The sequence below is a fragment of the Bolinopsis microptera genome, chromosome 2, assembly GCF_026151205.1.
Source record: "Bolinopsis microptera isolate Bmic1 chromosome 2, MBARI_Bmic_1.0, whole genome shotgun sequence".
In the NCBI taxonomy this organism is placed as follows: Eukaryota; Metazoa; Ctenophora; class Tentaculata; order Lobata; family Bolinopsidae; genus Bolinopsis; species Bolinopsis microptera.
In genome coordinates this window covers 21,701,592-21,721,269 of record NC_087073.1, presented here as the reverse complement: position 1 = coordinate 21,721,269, position 19,678 = coordinate 21,701,592, and the positions used below count along the sequence as shown (strand labels likewise).

General features: G+C 36.9%; 2 protein-coding genes across 2 annotated transcripts in view; one reads left to right on the top strand and one right to left on the bottom strand.

The window, feature by feature from the left end:
• The window catches only part of LOC134811786 (guanine nucleotide-binding protein G(q) subunit alpha-like), a 17,176-nt gene extending 8,764 nt beyond the window's left edge, over positions 1 to 8,412 (bottom strand). The window contains exons 1-4 of the mRNA XM_063818851.1: positions 8,216 to 8,412; positions 7,656 to 7,840; positions 3,927 to 4,084; positions 2,911 to 3,039 (exon numbers count right to left, since the gene is read on the bottom strand). Coding sequence (XP_063674921.1) covers positions 2,911 to 3,039; positions 3,927 to 4,084; positions 7,656 to 7,840; positions 8,216 to 8,333 — 590 coding nt within the window. The 5' untranslated portion in view covers positions 8,334 to 8,412. The remainder of the gene's footprint in view (positions 1 to 2,910; positions 3,040 to 3,926; positions 4,085 to 7,655; positions 7,841 to 8,215) is intronic.
• Positions 8,413 to 13,974: 5,562 nt separating this feature from the next.
• Positions 13,975 to 19,678, top strand: part of LOC134811788 (coiled-coil domain-containing protein 92-like) — an 85,254-nt gene continuing 79,550 nt past the window's right edge. Inside the window, exon 1 of the mRNA XM_063818855.1 lies at positions 13,975 to 13,978. The gene's annotated coding sequence lies outside the window, so the exon portion shown is untranslated. The remainder of the gene's footprint in view (positions 13,979 to 19,678) is intronic.

Here is a 19,678-nt window from a genome sequence, read left to right as displayed (position 1 = left end):
GTGTAGTGTATACTAACTGTGTAGTGTGTACTAACTGTGTAGTGTATACTAACTGTGTAGTGTATACTAACTGTGTAGTGTATACTAACTGTGTAGTGTATACTAACTGTGTAGTGTATACTAACTGTGTAGTGTATACTAACTGTGTAGTGTATACTAACTGTGTAGTGTATACTAACTGTGTAGTGTATACTAACTGTGTAGTGTATACTAACTGTGTAGTGTATACTAACTGTGTAGTGTTTACTAACTGTGTAGTGTATACTAACTGTGTAGTGTATACTAACTGTGTAGTGTATACTAACTGTGTAGTGTATACTAACTGTGTAGTGTATACTAACTGTGTAGTGTATACTAACTGTGTAGTGTATACTAACTGTGTAGTGTATACTAACTGTGTAGTGTATACTAACTGTGTAGTGTGTACTAACTGTGTAGTGTATACTAACTGTGTAGTGTATACTAACTGTGTAGTGTATACTAACTGTGTAGTGTATACTAACTGTGTAGTGTATACTAACTGTGTAGTGTATACTAACTGTGTAGTGTATACTAACTGTGTAGTGTATACTAACTGTGTAGTGTATACTAACTGTGTAGTGTATACTAACTGTGTAGTGTATACTAACTGTGTAGTGTATACTAACTGTGTAGTGTATACTAACTGTGTAGTGTATACTAACTGTGTAGTGTATACTAACTGTGTAGTGTATACTAACTGTGTAGTGTATACTAACTGTGTAGTGTATACTAACTGTGTAGTGTGTACTAACTGTGTAGTGTATACTAACTGTGTAGTGTGTACTAACTGTGTAGTGTATACTAACTGTGTAGTGTATACTAACTGTGTAGTGTGTACTAACTGTGTAGTGTATACTAACTGTGTAGTGTATACTAACTGTGTAGTGTATACTAACTGTGTAGTGTATACTAACTGTGTAGTGTGTACTAACTGTGTAGTGTATACTAACTGTGTAGTGTATACTAACTGTGTAGTGTATACTAACTGTGTAGTGTATACTAACTGTGTAGTGTATACTAACTGTGTAGTGTGTACTAACTGTGTAGTGTATACTAACTGTGTAGTGTATACTAACTGTGTAGTGTGTACTAACTGTGTAGTGTATACTAACTGTGTAGTGTATACTAACTGTGTAGTGTATACTAACTGTGTAGTGTATACTAACTGTGTAGTGTATACTAACTGTGTAGTGTATACTAACTGTGTAGTGTATACTAACTGTGTAGTGTATACTAACTGTGTAGTGTATACTAACTGTGTAGCTAGTGTATATATTAACTGTGTAGTGTATACTAACTGTGTAGTGTATACTAACTGTGTAGTGTTTACTAACTGTGTAGTGTATACTAACTGTGTAGTGTTTACTAACTGTGTAGTGTATACTAACTGTGTCGTGTGTACTAACTGTGTAGTGTATACTAACTGTGTAGTGTATACTAACTGTGTAGTGTATACTAACTGTGTAGTGTATACTAACTGTGTAGTGTATACTAACTGTGTAGTGTATACTAACTGTGTCGTGTGTACTAACTGTGTAGTGTATACTAACTGTGTAGTGTATACTAACTGTGTCGTGTATACTAACTGTGTAGTGTATACTAACTGTGTAGTGTATACTAACTGTGTAGTGTTTACTAACTGTGTGGTGTATACTAACTGTGTAGTGTATACTAACTGTGTAGTTTATACTAACTGTGTAGTGTATACTAACTGTGTAGTGTATACTAACTGTGTAGTGTTTACTAACTGTGTAGTGTATACTAACTGTGTAGTGTATACTAACTGTGTAGTGTATACTATACTAACTGTGTAGTGTTTACTAACTGTGTAGTGTATACTAACTGTGTAGTGTATACTAACTGTGTAGTGTATACTAACTGTGTAGTGTATACTAACTGTGTAGTGTATACTAACTGTGTAGTGTATACTAACTGTGTAGTGTATACTCACTGTGTAGTGTATACTAACTGTGTAGTGTATACTAACTGTGTAGTGTATACTAACTGTGTAGTGTATACTAACTGTGTAGTGTATACTAACTGTGTAGTGTATACTAACTGTGTAGTGTATACTAACTGTGTCTAGTGTATACTAACTGTGTAGTGTATACTAACAGTGTAGTGTATACTAACTGTGTAGTGTATACTAACTGTGTAGTGTATACTAACTGTGTAGTGTATACTAACTGTGTAGTGTATACTAACTGTGTAGTGTATACTAACTGTGTAGTGTATACTAACTGTGTAGTGTATACTAACTGTGTAGTGTATACTAACTGTGTCTAGTGTATACTAACTGTGTAGTGTATACTAACAGTGTAGTGTATACTAACTGTGTAGTGTATACTAACTGTGTAGTGTATACTAACTGTGTAGTGTATACTAACTGTGTAGTGTATACTAACTGTGTAGAGTATACTAACTGTGTAGTGTATACTAACTGTGTAGTGTGTACTAACTGTGTAGTGTATACTAACTGTGTAGTGTATACTAACTGTGTCTAGTTTATACTAACTGTGTAGTGTGTACTAACTGTGTAGTGTATACTAACTGAGGCATCATGTAGCCTCCAGGCTCGACAAACCCCGACAGACGGGGTTTGTCGAGGGGTTTTGCCTCGGGGCCACCGGCTACATGAGGCCTTCTTGTGTAGTGTTTTTCCACGTAAAGCTTGATGACTCCGTCTCGGCTTTTTGTTGGGAGACTCAAAAGAAAAAAAAAAGAAAAAAAAGCCTCCAGGCTCGACAAACCCCGACACAGCCGACAAACCCTGACAAACCCCGACGTGTCGAGATATGTCGTATCATGTCGGGCCCACCGGCTACATGATGCCTTAACTGTGTAGTGTATACTAACTGTGTAGTGTATACTAACTGTTTCCAAACTTACCGAAATATAACCCTGTCCATGTCGAAGGGATATTCTGAAATGCCGGTGGTTGGTACTCTTACCCGTAGAACATCTTGCTCAGTCGGGATATAATCTGGATTTTCTATTCTGTCTAAATCATCTAAATAACTGAAATGGGTGTGATCAGTTAATTCATTAATATAGTAATTACAATTTAGAGTTAATAACATAACTCATAATTTAGAGTTAATAACAGAGACATTTAAACACAATACAATTTATAAACGAATAAATAAAATCTAAGTTTTGGAGAAAGTCACACAAAAGCAATTGGCTCAGGTATAAAGAGTGCGGTACTAATGTAAATGCGATAAATCTGCTATGTTTCTGGATGTGGGTCATGGGTGCGATAACTCCACGTTTGAAGTTTCATAATATCTTTTATTATTGTCAAGTTGAGAGTTTTTGTACAACGTCCACCCACGTGCAAATTAGAAAGTTGCATAGTAATGCGGGTGGAAACACGAATGCATTCGTGTTTCCACCCGCGTTACTATGCAACTTTCTAATTTGCGCACGTACAAAGATTTTGGATGGACAATATGATCGATTTTGTAGTTATTACGTAGTGTTCAGTGAGAGTTAAATTTGAATGGGCTGGATCTTCAGCTGTGATTTACAGTTTCTTATGCGATAAAAACTGGCTATCAGAGAATACTATTAGCTTCCTCCCTGTGCCCACTGCCACGACTTTCTAGTAGAGTGTAATAAAGTGGTAAAGTAAGTGGTAAAGTAATGCCCCTCGTTAAAAAGCTTTGTAATATACATATTAGACCTATTTTATAGACTCCAGTTTCAGAATAAAAGAAAATTCAATTGGGTCAATTTAATGGAATTGGAATGCGATTCCATTTAAAACAAATATACACAGCTCTGAAAAATGTCACGTTGATAGAATACTGTGCTCTTATTGGTTAGTTTGTGTCAAGTGGGGTGGATACTGTGCTCTGATTGGTTGATTTGTGTCAGGTGGCGTCTCTAACAATCTCACTTACTATTTACAGGAATCCGCAAGTTGAAATTCCCGCCTCCTGTCGTAACAAAGTTGAACCCCGGAGTCGCCCCACAATGATTGGATAGCAACGACCATGTCGTGGAGCAATTCATGCACGCACTCTGGGTCCGTGTCCAGGATCAAATCAGCATAACTGTCCTGAAAACATTTACCCAACTTAGAACAAAGTCATCCAGTAAAGAATGGGTAAAATAGTAGTCATATATTATCTAGGGGCTAGGAGGCCGAGTGGTTAGAGCTTCAGCCTTCTGAGCAGAAGGTGTAAGGTTCGAATCCCAATGTCACCTAGTCTAGGTCCAGATATTTGGATCTGTGCAATCTACACATCTGTGTCGAATGTTTCTCGGTTGACTGAGCCAAATGATCAGAAAACCTTGATATAATTAGGGTTAAATGAGGAGCCCTGCCAAAAGATCAGGAATCTTACTACCCTTTCAGTACATCTACATTGTTGTGTAGTACTGTAAACATATTATTTTACTATACTATACTATATTATAGCATGCGCATATATATAAATGTATTGTATATTATATATTAATATATAGAAACAGCACAGAATGGGTCAGACGGCACGTACTGCAGTACGAGATGGAGTCCTTGGTCCTAGCGAGACGTAATCCAATACGCGTTCCGTGTCTCTGACACCAGATAGACGGCACGTCAATTAAACGAACAAATAACTTTAAAACAAACATTACTGCAGACGAAACAGCATGTATGGCTACAGTAAAACATAAGTTGTACCAAATATTAAATAATACTCAATAAATTAACAATTGCCTTGATGAACGACTTTTTGATATATTTTTATAAATATTTGCAGCATAAAATTTCTTTAATAAGCTATAATATTCGTGCTCAAAACGTCGGAAGGCCAAAATGTAACCCAATTGTTTGAATTATTGCATCTATTTTACAAGATTTTGTCCATCACTTTGCAGAACATTTTCTGAATTAGCAGGCAATTTAACTGAAATAGCTACCAGAAATAGCGACTAAACAATTGTTTCTCAGTCGACGAACATATCACATACATTGCACAACTTTCGTCTTAGTAGATTCCAAACACAAGGAAATTTTCCTTTTGGTTGGTAATATACTCAATGATGGGAGTACAGTGTATTGGCTATGCCCCGCTTACTAGTTTAGCTCTATCTAATCCCCTGCTACACGGCATGTAAACAGGGATTGGCTAGTTAGAGGCGGTCCGTGTAGGCCTTACACTGTGCTTTCAGCAATACTCACAGAGTAATCGTAAAGTAAAGTTACTTTGGTTTCCACTATCTTATTGTTCACGTGATAACTAGGTTCCTTGGGGGTTCCACTATCTTATTGTTCACGTGATAACTAGGTTCCTTGGGGGTTCCACTATCTTATTGTTCACGTGATAACTAGGTTCCTTGGGGGTTTCACTATCTTATTGTTCACGTGTAACTATGTTCCTTGGGGGTTCCAATATCTTATTGTTAACGTGATAACTAGGTTCCTTGGGGGTTCCACTATCTTATTGTTCACGTGATAACTAGGTTTCTTTGGTGGTTCCACTATCTTATTGTTCACGTGATAACTAGGTTCCTTGGGGGTTTCACTATCTTATCGTTCACGTGATAACTAGGTTCCTTGGGGGTTTCACTATCTTATCGTTCACGTGATAACTAGGTTCCTTGGGGGTTTCACTATCTTATTGTTCACGTGATAACTAGGTTCCTTGGGGGTTCCACTATCTTATTGTTAACGTGATAACTAGGTTCCTTGGGGGTTCCACTATCTTATTGTTCACGTGATAACTAGGTTCCTTGGGGGTTCCACTATCTTATTGTTCACGTGATAACTAGGTTCCTTGGGGGTTCCACTATCTTATTGTTCACGTGATAACTATGTTCCTTGGGGGTTCCACTATCTTATTGTTCACGTGATAACTAGGTTCCTTGGGGGTTCCACTATCTTATTGCTCACGTGATAACTAGGTTCCTTGGGGGTTTCACTATCTTATTGTTCACGTGATAACTAGGTTCCTTGGGGGTCCCACTATCTTATTGTTCACGTGATAACTAGGTTCCTTGGGGGTTTCACTATCTTATTGTTCACGTGATAACTAGGTTCCTTGGGGGTTCCACTATCTTATTGTTAACGTGATAACTAGGTTCCTTGGGGGTCCACTATCTTATTGTTCACGTGATAACTAGGTTCCTTGGGGGTTCCACTATCTTATTGTTCACGTGATAACTAGGTTCCTTGGGGGTTCCACTATCTTATTGTTCACGTGATAACTAGGTTCCTTGGGGGTTCCACTATCTTATTGTTCACGTGATAACTAGGTTCCTTGGGGGTTCCACTATTTTATTGTTCACGTGATAACTAGGTTCCTTGGGGTTCCACTATCTTATTGTTCACGTGATAACTAGGTTCCTTGGGGGTTTCACTATCTTATTGTTCACGTGATAACTAGGTTCCTTTGGGGTTCCACTATCTTAGCATCTTTTTAGCTGTCGAGTGGACTGCAGCTCTTAGCTTCTTTCTCAGCTGTCGAGTATCTCAGCTTTTTTGCAGCAAAAGTAGCTCTTAGTCTCCAACTGGACTTCGTTTTGTCTTCCTGTCAGATGAAAGTGTCTCTACGTGCTCTAAACACACAGTGCAGTATCACCATAGCAACCACACAGTGTCACCATAGCAACCACACAGTGTCACCATAGAAACCACACAGTGTCACCGTAGCAACCACACAGTGTCACCATAGCAACCACACAGTGTCACCATAGCAACCACACAGTGTCACCATAAGCATAGCAACCACACTGTCACCATAGCAACCACACAGTGTCACCATAGCAAGTAGCAACCACACAGGGTCACTACCCATTCAGCTAGTATATCATGTATAGTGTGTACGTTAAACGTACAAACTTCTTTATAGCTTTATTAACATTTTTGTTATATTTCATGCTATTAATAGATTATTTTAACATTGTAAATTGCAGCTATGTAAAGTATTGTAACGTCCTGTCTATGACAAAGGCATGTTGCCGAAACGTCGACAACTTATTTGTTTTGAAACACTGAGTGGAGACTCTCACTCGTCACCAACTATCATCAAAATATATGATCGACCCACTCATTAGAGCGAAAGATTACGAATATTCAAAATAATTTAAATGAATAATAAAAACATTTACTGGCCAGGCCCTGAATATACTGATAACTAAATAATTATAATATTCCCAAGTAACAGGAGGGGGCCGGGGGGGGGGGGGGCTTCGTAACACAGCTCTACAAATGTAAGTTTAAACGACGAAATGTGCTCCGCAGCAGGTCCATATATAATAAGCTCTTTAAGAAATCCTAAGTCGTTTTTTTGACATCATGTAGTTTATTATTATAAAACTAAATGCAGCAAACACGTGAAATACATCAAGTGGCCGAGTAGTCAATCAATCAATCCATACTACTCTGTTATGGGCCATGTAAACCAGATTGTCAAAATCAGTCAACTTTAAAACTTTATTAGAAATTAATTTTCTCTTTTATTAGAAATTAATTTTTTCTTTAAAATTAACACATCATACAAATTGGTGCGATGAGCTCCTACTCTTCCTTAGTAGTTTCCTCTGTAGTTTAAATATCAAAAGCCAACTTAAACTTAACTTGAAACTTTACTTAAATTCTAATTTTTGAAATTAGAGTCAAAACAAGCTAATTTCACACTTACAGCATTGATTTCAACTTCGTACTCAATTTGAAGATTGTCCATTTGTTCGCACAGAGTTCTTATTACTTTATGTATATTTTGAAAGACCATAACCCTAAACGCCAACCGATCGTCATCTGTATAACCGGCACCATGAATGATTCTCATTTGTTTGATGAATGTACTCTTACCACTCTCACCGGTACCTGCAAAGAAGTGTTTTACATTTCACACTTATTTTTCAGTTTCGTGATGGAGAATCCACTATTAAATTCTTAGCATTTTGCCATCAATCACAGATGAAAAATTTAAGTATTATATGAGTTTAAAGAATAATAATAAATTGAAATTTAGCAACACCGCTTTTAAGATAAAACTTATACTCAGCAGTGTTTAAACTAGTCATCCCAGAAAATAACATGAATACTAAGTTGAGAAAGGTAACTTATGGCTATGCTTGAAAATATATCGAAATAGTGATCGATAAAGTTTTTCAAGTTAATTTATGGACAGTTTAAATAGGTAATATAGTCGGCAATATCTTAGTAGCAGGTTCATACTAACTGCAGAAGACGACAAACCTAGCAAGAGGAGCTTTAATTCCCGGCGGGCATTCTTTTTATCTCGGGTAAGAATTTTGTCTATTCGATCATTTCTTTCCCTTGCCGCTCTGCCTTCATCAGAACAACAGTTACCCATCTGGCCAGGGCCCCGTCAGGATTACATACAGAGACAATTGCACCTACTGTTTATCTCTGTTAGCCATTTGCTGCAAAGGGTAGTAGGTTATAAATAAATAAATATTGTAACATTTATTATTTGACTTGTTAATTAATAAAAAACGACAGTTCTTCAATGAAACAAGAAATTTTTTTTCAATGAAACAAGAAATTTAATTTTAGCACATTTTACAGAATAAAAAGATGTAAAGCAATTCATAAAATATAGTGCCCATTTGGTGTATGACTTTTTGTCCTTGACTGCTAGTTTGGTTTTGGAAGGACAGGTAACTAACGGGGCAAGGAATGCGCGTGCCTGAAAGCTTTTGCACACACCGAAACACTAGTTAAAGTTCAGTTAGGTTTTTAGAGACAAGGCTCATATTAGGACTAGAAAAAAATTGTGAGCAGACATTAGGGGTTCTGTTTATAGTTGTCACTCTAGCTTGCAGTCTTGTTGTGACAAAAAGTCTACACTAAAACATACTTTAGTTTATAATATTGTGTAGTTCAAGGATATAAAATGCAGCTTCAAGGTGGATATTGGAGAGCTGGCGAAAGATTATGGCCTTTGTATCAATGGTTATAATAAGCTATAATACATATCTTAAACTATACATTAAATCAAATCAAAATCAAATCAAAATATAATGACACAAACATCATCACACATCATCAAAAATATATCTACTAAAGTTTAAAAATTATCTTGAATCTATTGGCCTAAACAACCAAGTTAAAATGAATCTAATTTACATACTTTCCACTACTATATAAGTTGATAAAGCGGTTTTTAGCAACATGAGGATTACACACAAGATATTCATTGTGCTTCTCTTTATTAGTAGCATAATTTAATCCCTCGATCTTTCCTAATACTTCGTCCGAAACATACCAAAAATGACTATCATTTACAGATCCGTGGCCGTTTAAAATAGTCTCTTTTTTGAAAGCCTCTAATCTTACTTTAAAACTTAACACAGTCCCACAATTCTTGACATCCGAGGGGAGTTTGTTCCAATATGGTCTCACCCTCTCCGGAAGAAAAAAACTGTGGACTTTCTTCATTTTACTGCTACTTATACTGCATCTACTGTTTGATACCACATTAAGACCAGATCTGCTCATACTGAACAAACCAGCTCCGTAATTGGCCAAACCACTTATCATTTTAAAAGATTCAATGAGGTCCCCACGTATTCGCCGCTCTGCCAGCGTTGTTAAATTGAGGATTTCCAGTCGACAACTGTATGGAAGAGTACCCACCTCGTCAATCAGACGGGTAAACCGCCTCTGGACGCTCTCCAGCTCCAAGATGCTAATTAAAAATTTCTTTATACTTCATTCTCAAATTAAATTTAAAAATTCTTGCCTGAAAGTATCCAACCTAGCCTGACATTTCCTTCCAAAACCCCGCAAATTTATAGTTGCTGTTGTGGTGCACCCAGGTTTTCAAAAATTTTAAACTCAATGAAACAATGGGTTTTCAATGAAACAATAAGCTTTATTTTACATTCATTTAATCATATATTTGATAAGAGCTTAGACCACAAATATGAAACAGTGGTATAAGACCCAACGTATGCAATGGGTACTGACTTTTGCCCCCCCCCCCCCCCCCCCCGCTAGTCAAAAGCTTTGTTCGAGGAAATTTGAAAACCCAGCTATGTTTTAATTTCTCTTCATCATCTAGCTCTGCCGCTTCCGTACTTTAAAAAGTATATATATTTTATTTGACAACGTTGCAAGTATTTGGATTGATCCCTAAACAATACTTTTTACCGCATCAAAAAATATCAATCACAACCAAAGTTACGAATAGTAATAACCGTGAGTGTAAACGTGAGCTAGTCATGATGTGTCATAAAGCATCAAAGCATGGCAGTACGCATTGCCAACCAGTGATTGCTCACGCACGTGCAATTTCTTGCAGTTAACCTTTGATGAAATCACACCATTATTCTATCGCCAATTTTTCCTCACTTTTTGGTATATATTATCCGTATCCGAGGAGATTTTGTCAAATTTAAAATGTAATATAGATATAATCAGTTTCTATTATATCATAAAAACACTGAAAATTGACCAAAAATGACCCTCCTTTCTTGAAAAGTAAAGCTTTTAGGCCATATGTTGATCTATAACTCCTATATAAGGAGATTAAGCCCATCTTAATGCCAGACTTGATTGAAATAAATTTTTGTGCACATACAGAATGAATGGTTAATAATTTAATATATATGTAGACCAAGGTCTGTGCACGGGATGCTTCCTGGAAGAATCCAGTTCTTTTAGCGGGGCACCCTACCTAAAGCCAAATTGAGATATAATAATCATATTCCTAGAGAAATAATCAGAAATCGAATACCAATCAAATAATATGATATATAGTAGTAACCATATTTACTATGCAAAATGCCCCAACCACATAGTGTAAATTTATATAGAATTCAAATTCCATATCATCATTAAACCTCAATAGTCAATATAATAGCCCAAGCAAAATTAAATAACTTCTTATATACCTTACTGTCATACTACAAATTAATTAAACATTTGAAATCTGTTAACCAGAGAATAAATTTCTAAACCTAATGCAAGTGAAATAATTTAGATGCAATAATGAATGCCTAATGTGAGTATCATCTGTCAATGTCCTTGTAAAAAAGTCTGTAAAAGAGATATGAGTAATTAACTAGACACTAGGCTTCCTAAGTATCTGTCATTACGACCTTCAGAAGCAAAGGGTAAGTTGCGTCATTGGGTAAATATGGGCGTGTTTGCCCACGGTAAAAAAATGTCTTCACCCGGAAGTCGTTTATTCATACCTTTGGGAAGGTCTGTGCAAAATTTGGTGAGTTTTTGGAAATTTGCAGGTACCAAACCAAAAATGTTCATAAATGACTGGACTACTTTGATAAGGACACTCATTTGTTCACTTTTGGGTGAACAGTGGCAAAACCTCTTTCTCACATGGGAAAATAAGACGGCGTTTGACACCACATGGAATAACTTGATTTATCAACTCCAGAACTATTAAAGTTTCATGTCAATGCTATTCGTGACACTGCATCAACGCTCAGCAACCTGAAACTTTGGAACAAAGCTGTTTAAGGATATTGTAAAGTCTGCAGTAAACCCGAGACACTCTGCAGTCTGCAAGTTGACACTGAGACAAGGGCGTTTCTAGATAGGAATATGGTTCAGTTCCATTTAGTTCTTGTTTAAGTTGAAGATGACTGGTATCTTGGACTTCTAGACATAGCAGAAGCTGGTGTTCAGGAGAATCATCGAAGTTGTTACAGAAACGATAGGTTTCACCACTGTTTTTATCCATGATCTTCTGGATACCCGCAAAGAATGGTGAGCTAGCTGCCGTGTACCAAGGAAGACCCAGCATAATCTGATCGTGAAATGCTGCAGAAAGTAATATGTTTTCGGTGCTTTCAAGGCGACTATAATAGTCATCTGTTGCAAGTTTGCAGGCTTCAAAGAATAGGGGGTGGCGCCCACTTTCGCCCCAGCAACATATATTTGATGCTTTTGAATGGGCGGACTTTAGCTGGAATTTGTTATAGTTGTTTTGTGCAATATACTTGAGGGTATTAAATTAAAATAAATCAAAACATAATGATACATAAGATCATCACAAATATTCATAAAAATATTTTAATTATTTAAATTATACCCAAACGACCTAGTTCAGGTTAATATTAGTAAAATACAATTTGTATTATTCTTTGCCACATAGGGATGAAACCACAAATAATTATTGTGTCTACTTTTATTCTCTAAATAGTTATCTCCTTCAATTCTACTTATCACCTCATCAGACACTTGCCAGTGATGATAATCACAGTAAATTCCTTTTTTAATACAGTCCTTTTTAAAGTATTCTAGTAAGCCACTGACTATTTTGAAGGTTTCCATAAGATCCCCACGGATTTTTCTTTCAGCTAAAGTAGTTGAATTCAAATTTTCCAACCTGCTGCTGCTGTATGGCAGCAGGTCGTCTTTTTCGAGAGGTATTCATGGTTTCAGAATGGTAGTATTGATGAAAATCTAAATATTATAGGCTACAATGAGCATTTTAGTAACAAATAGTATGAAAGATCTGAAATTTAAAAAATAAAAACCCTTGAAATATTTACACCCCAAGTTAAAAATATAAATACTTTATTTTTAAAAACACTATCAACTAAGGTGGTTGATCAGTCACTTGTGTCATTACGACGACGTCGTTATATCAGGTCAAAATATTCCCCAAAGTAATTTAAAGACTATTCCCGATCGTGAACGTTTTTGGTAGAAAAAGTTTTTCGAGTTACATAAATATCAATGGAGATGCAATTTTATAGATAAAATCAATAAAGCTTAAAAGTTAAGCCCAAAACAAAGTAACACACCCAACAATGGTTGAGATGTGATACATCCAAGCAGTCTAAGTCGACAATAATATCATACATGAGTTAATATAAAACTAGCTCCAATGTTCATGTAACCAGACAGGTTCTACCAATCCAAAGAGTAAAGTAGGTTTCCATCTAGTCAGTAGTAAACAGTGTCTAGCACTGGTCGTCCTATGAGGGACTCCCCATTTATTTTAGTATAAGACTTGACAGCCATTAAGCAAGATTTTCTTTTTAAGTGAAACTAATTTTTTTAGTGAAACAAATTTAAAATTTTATCCTTTATTTTACAATCATAATATAATAATATTTATAAGCCTCCGTTTTGAAAGTTTTAAATTTTAATATATTCACATTTCTATTTAAAATTCAATTTAATGTATAAGTCAATAACTGGCCGCCAAAGCCGCGCATTCTTAAAAACATGATTAAATTGTTTATGATTATACGACAAATAGAAATACATTTAAAATTATCCGTGGTTTTTTTTTTAAATAAATTATAATCTTACCTAAATCCAAAGCCAGCTTTGTAAAATTTACTTTTAGATCAAAATATATCGTCAATTCTAAATATTTACAATGCAACATTTCATTAATTTACATAAAGCGTACTCCAGCCCCTGCACGCATCCGTTCTTATGCGGCGCGGCTCAAGCCGCGCACGCACGTATTATTTTATACTTTTTGCTTTCTAATAAATATCGTGTCAATGTGTACGTCTAAATGTTCATGCTTTGTGTAAACCGAATCCAATTGAGATTAGTGACAAGGATAAGGACCCAAGTGCCTGTACGGCTTTTTCGGACCCCTGTGGACCACTACTCTTGAAGTCGCTCTACAACTATTGAACATTTATAACTGTTATATAATATATAAAGACATTTGACAATTATTATCATTAATCTATAATCTAGCTGTCTTGCTGAGGGGGAGGAGTAAACGCTTCACAAACTAAAGTGCTTACAACATATAAAATTTAAAACCATCAACACGGTTATAGTTCATATCAAGGGCCAATTTGGTATACCTCTATTTCGTTGTAATATCTAGTATATCTTCACATCTTAATACTATAATGAAATACAATAGGATACATGTTTCGAGAAAGAAAGGTTGGTCCGATTATTAACAAAAGTAAACAAAAGTCCATCAGGGACTCCACGGAGTCGAAAGAGGTACACGGCTGCTGTTTGGTGCTGCTAGGCATTTATTGATCAAGAAAGCAGATGGAATGTTTAGGGCACGATGAGAGAAGGCATCGGCTCTGCTAATTTCTTGAAGAAACGTGTTATGAATTTTAGAATCTTCTTGATTCATGATGTCAATCTTTTGCATCTTGCCGATCTACAGAATTAAGTGGTTGCGGGAAGATGCACGGCGCGGCCCAGTACTGCATCGCACTACAAACTTAACGGATGATGATCGTAAAATATTTGTTTCAAATATTAGACCGTCGACGATTCCAACTCGGCGCGCGGATTGGTAGGTTAGAAATTTATAAGCATCGTATCTCTTATATGTTTTTAACCCAACTCCACTCAGTCTGACTTGATAAATAAATTTCATTTCTTTCTTCATATCATGCGCAAAGAGTTCGCCTGTCTGCGCGCTGTCGGAGTACACGATACATGCAACGTGGTCAATGGTTCACGCTTCGTGCGGTGCATAGCCTGTCATTCCGGGCAGCAGCGTAAATAAATGTTTATAATTATTTTACTGGGCCGCGCTCAGCCTGTCATTCCGCCAAATCTTTATTCGGGCTGAGTGATTTACGACCTCCATCGCCTCAGAAAAAATGGCAGTACGCTCATTGGAAGTTGATGTGCGCGTGACCAGCATTCACGTGATCATTTAGAACCAATTGGGGCCTCAGAAAAGACACGTGCACGCAAACTGCCAATTGGAGAAAAGTAACGTATTAGCTAGAGGAGCCGCGCGCTGAGTTAGATTGTAAAATTTGATTATTGGATTGTAAAATCGAGCGATATGAGTGTCATCAGTGATGTGCTGCTCACTGCACCTCGTGTTACTGTTATCACACTGCACAGTAACTTCGGTACCTCCTTCACATGGGCACATATTAGGTGCGATGGGTGCGGGATCGCACAATTTACCGTTTTCCGCACACTTCCGCATAATTTATTGTTTTCCGCACATTTCCGCACATTTTGTAATTATCTGCATATTTCCGCATAATCTAGCATCTTCCGCGTAATTTCGCATAATTTTGAAATTTTCGCGTTAAGATTTTCGAGTGTAAAAACCAAAATATGTTAAAAGTCGGGCCCTTTTAGGACCCTGACCCAGGCCCTTTCGGGACCCTGACCCAGGCCCTTTCGGGACCGTGACCCAGGCCCTTTTGGAACTCATGCTTAGGTCACGTGACCCGGTTACCACGTGACCGAGGACCTTTCGGGACCGTGACCCAGGCCCTTTCGGGACCCTGACCCAGGCCCTTTCGGGACCGTGACCCAGGCCCTTTCGGGACCCTGACCCAGGCCCTTTCGGGACCCTGACCCAGGCCCTTTCGGGACCCTGACCCAGGCCCTTTCGGGACCCTGACCCAGGCCCTTTCGGGACCGTGACCCAGGCCCTTTTGGAACTCATGCTTAGGACACGTGACTCAGGCCTTTTCGGGACCGTGACCCAGGCCCTTTCGGGACCGTTACCCAGGCCCTTTCGGGACCGTGATCCAAGCCCTTTCGGGACCGTGACCCTAGCCATTATGGAACCCTCGTCGTTACCGTACTTCGATTATAGTGTATCAGTTATCATTTGTAGGTGATAATAGAAGAAGTAGGTGTAAAGGGTAATGAGCTTTATTCGTTGCAGCGTTGGTTTTATAGTGGGCTTAATGGATCTTGGATCGAATGGTTCACAAGTACTGACGATCAATGCCAACAAGCGTGTCACATATTTGTGATCACGAATGGGATCTGATCGACTCTATCAAGAGGCGTCTTCAAATAACTGTATCCTGATTCCTGATCTCTACCAGATCAAGTCACTGTTCGATTCTCAGATAACTGAATCTCAATATAGGTTCAATCATGGTCTTAGTACAAAGAACTACACCCTCAGTAACACATAAACAGACCTATTTTTGATAAGAGCGGCGGTTATACGTTTAGAATTTCCAAAGTCCTTGAGAAAATGCAAAAAAAAACCGCACAGTTCCCGCACAAATTTCGAAAAAATCGCCGCACATTTGCCGCATAATTCGTACAAATTTACCGCACCTTACCGCACATTTTACCTTTATAGTCGGGTGCGGTACCGCATAATTTCGATTTTTTCACCGCACCTAATATGTGCCTCTGCTCCTTCATGTTTATGTTGTTCCTGTAGTTAAGATATATTTTGATGACCTTTTCGATTGCTCGTACGACATTTTTAAAAAATCGTCCAGTTGTCTACACTTGTTTATATTTAGCTGCCCGACATTTACTTCGTTTAAAGACCCTAGCGAAAGATGTTAGCTTTACTTAATATCAAAGTAACATGGTCCTGTCATGACTACCACTCTGATGAGGGATGGTTTAGTTTGTCAATCAGTTTGCAGTTATCTGAAGATTTTCTTTTATATACTCATGCTATGCATTTGAATTAAATTTCCGAACTAAGATCGTGTTACTTAAATCCAAATCAAGAGGTTCAGGGTTCAGAAGGAACAAAATATGTCAGATTGATGTTGACCATTATACTGTCTGTTTGTAGTTTTTATTTCTTTCGGACTGCCTGTTCGGGCCCGGCTACCTTTTTGACGTTTTCAAAGAAGGCCTGTGATCGAAAGAAATCTCTTAGATGTGATCTATAGATTAGTTCTGCCCTGCACCTTTTTCCTTTACAGTTAGTGTCAAAATTCTGAATTGGATCGTAGAAAAACGCTTTAATGGTCTGATATTCATACTGTACAATCTTTGATGATGGATTAAGATATTTAATCCTAGTTATTACTTATTTAATAGATCGCATTGTGATGGAAATCATGTGTTCTCGTACTCTATATTAGTCACTTTGTCCTTAATCCTAGATGTTGTAAAATATTTAGTTTGTTTTAACATTTTTGCAAGAATAGATTAGTCTCCCTGAATTGAAATCGGGAGTTAATCTATATAAATTAATTTTAAAAAAAAGGAAGCAACTCACGGTATCACTCTCATAAGAGACATGTTTCATCATTTACCGGAGTTGCAACCAAATATACACAATAAGGTTTGGTACTTTATCCGTACCTCCCCTTTCATAGAAATAATAGCAAAAATATACACCTATCTTTAAGAAATCAACATCTGATATAAAACATTCGATGAACCAAAATTAAAACAATTTTCCTGTTAATAATTTATCTATATAAATTATCCTTTATTGTGAAATGCTTTGAGAGCGTCATAATTTGCTGTGTCTGATCTTACATATCAGTAGTGTGGATCGAACCAAACGTTTGATTTGTTTCTGTTAGTATCTGTGCTTTGTTTAACCACAGGATACTTTTTTCCCCAAATTTTACAGTCATCCTCCCAGACAATTATATTCTATATTATGTTATCTTTTACAGAGTATTGTATAGCTCATCTAAATGGGCCAAGTTGTGTAAAAATCTCAAATTTAATAAATAACATTTTCTAATTGATGTATAGCCAAGACGAGTTCGTTAGTGTTCTCCTTGGTAATTTCATGTTTAATTCCTCTTTAATTCCTCTTTAATTCCTCTTTAATTCCTCTTTAATTCCTCTTTAATTCCTCTTTAATTCCGTGTGTTATTGTCTGTCTCTCTTGACCCCACCTTAAAGAAACACCGGTTACTGCTAGTGTTAGTAATTTCACACAATGGGAGTCAAGAGGCTTATTTCATCAACCATCTAGTCTGTTAGCACTTGTTTTGGTCAACGGAACAACACAAGTGAAATATGATTCTTTGTTTCTGTTATCAGTGCTTGCTTTTACCTGAGGACCCCAGGCTATTATGTTCATTAATAGAGATTAGGCGGAATGACAGGCTGAGCGCGGCCCAGTTAGTGCGATTCTTTCAATTTTGCCTAGGTCTAACTTCCATATCAGTTCATATCGCCTTTGTGTGTTGTGCACTTGTGCCGTTCTTTTATGATATTCAACGATCATTCTGTGGTCTATAGTTCATAATTCGTTCTTTATCTATCCGTCTGCCAATCAAATGTTTTTGTAGTTTGTACAGTGTTGGTGGACAAGTTTTTAGCGTAGGTGTAAAATGATTTGAACGTTTAATATATCTGTTATTGCATCCGGATCACGTATACTTTCAACTTTTACTTTTATGACGAAGCCTCTTGTAGTGAAGGTTTGATCTCAGAGTCAACTAAACCATAAACAGTCTTCTAAGAATAATTAGTTAAAATATAGCTTCACTTATTTGTACTGGTTCCGGCTATCTCGTGTGTTTTAAGTTTCAAATCCCCGTGTTCTGTTCTCAGGAAGCTGCCGTTAAATATTTTGTCTCGGAATTTAATAAACCTAATCTTTCAGTCGTTCAATCCACAATATATTTCGATAGTGATACTGACTCTGAGATATATGCTGAGAGCTCGCATTATTTCTTACTATCTAGTACCTGATTATATATTGATATTTACCTGGGATAGGACAGGCTTATGTGACCACTGACACAATTTATATCGTGTAATATCATAACTTTAGAAATCCTTGTATATCCCCTTGCCTGTTCTTTGTCACAAATTTTAGGCAAACAACTGTTTAATCCAAATTTATTGTTTCGAATTCGAATTTGCCACTCTTGCAACTCCTGTAACTCATAAATTTAATGAGGGACACCTGCCAATTTATCAATATCGATAAAAAAATATAACATTTGTTTGCTCGCATTATTTCTTAAGTTCTTTATCTTACTATCTCATGCCTGATTATAGACTTTGCCACCTAATAGTCCTGTTTTTTACACCTGTTGTTTTTGTACGGCGCCACCGTAAAGTTTTCCACCGTAGAGTCTTACGCCATAGATTCCCAGACCCACTTACATTCACCGTGTAGATCTCCTGTAAGACTAAGACTAAGAGTAAGAACATTTTAAACTCTGTTACCATTGAGACAGTTTCAAGTAGAACGAGTCACCGTGTAAAATAAACCGTACTATTATAGCTGATCATTGGCTGTTTATGACATAGAATACTATTCACCGACGTTTTTAGCAAACTGCGATTGTCATGACTACCTCAGTACCTCTCGATCCTCGTTATAATTAACATTATTATCTTGCTATACGTGGTGTTGGCTTTTATTTTCCGTTTCACTTTTGCAATTTCATCTATTTTGTCTTGGTCTAACTAGTGTGCTATCGTATCATGCTATCGTACCATGTTAGTTTACAATGCTTTTAGTCATTAGTGTCGCTCTTTTGTGATATTTAATGATCAATCTGCAGCACTTAGTTCTCTATTCATCCATCTGCGAAGAACATATTAGCTCACTTTTGATTATTTGAACCTTTGGTTATTGGTACATCTGTCAGTGTCAATGCAATCACGTCTACGATTTACTTTATGACGAAGCATCATTCATCCTAGTTATCATAGACATTAGACATGGAGTAAATTAAACTGACTCTACTAACAATCAGGTAAAATATGACTTTACGTATTTGCACTGGTCCCAGTTATTTCGTGTGTTTTAAGTAGCACATCCCTGTTTTCTGTTCTCTGACCGATAGACTTAATAAATCAATGTGTGATTATTGTTTAAGAAAGTTGCCGGTAAATATCTTTTATCGGAAAGCCTGATCATTAAGTTGCACTATATATATAGATAGTGTTACTGATTCTGAGAAAGAATAAGGCATAGAGCTAGCATTATTTCTCATTACCTCATACCTGATTAGGTTGACATTCACCCGGGACCTTAGTCGTGCTCAATGCTCTTTGACA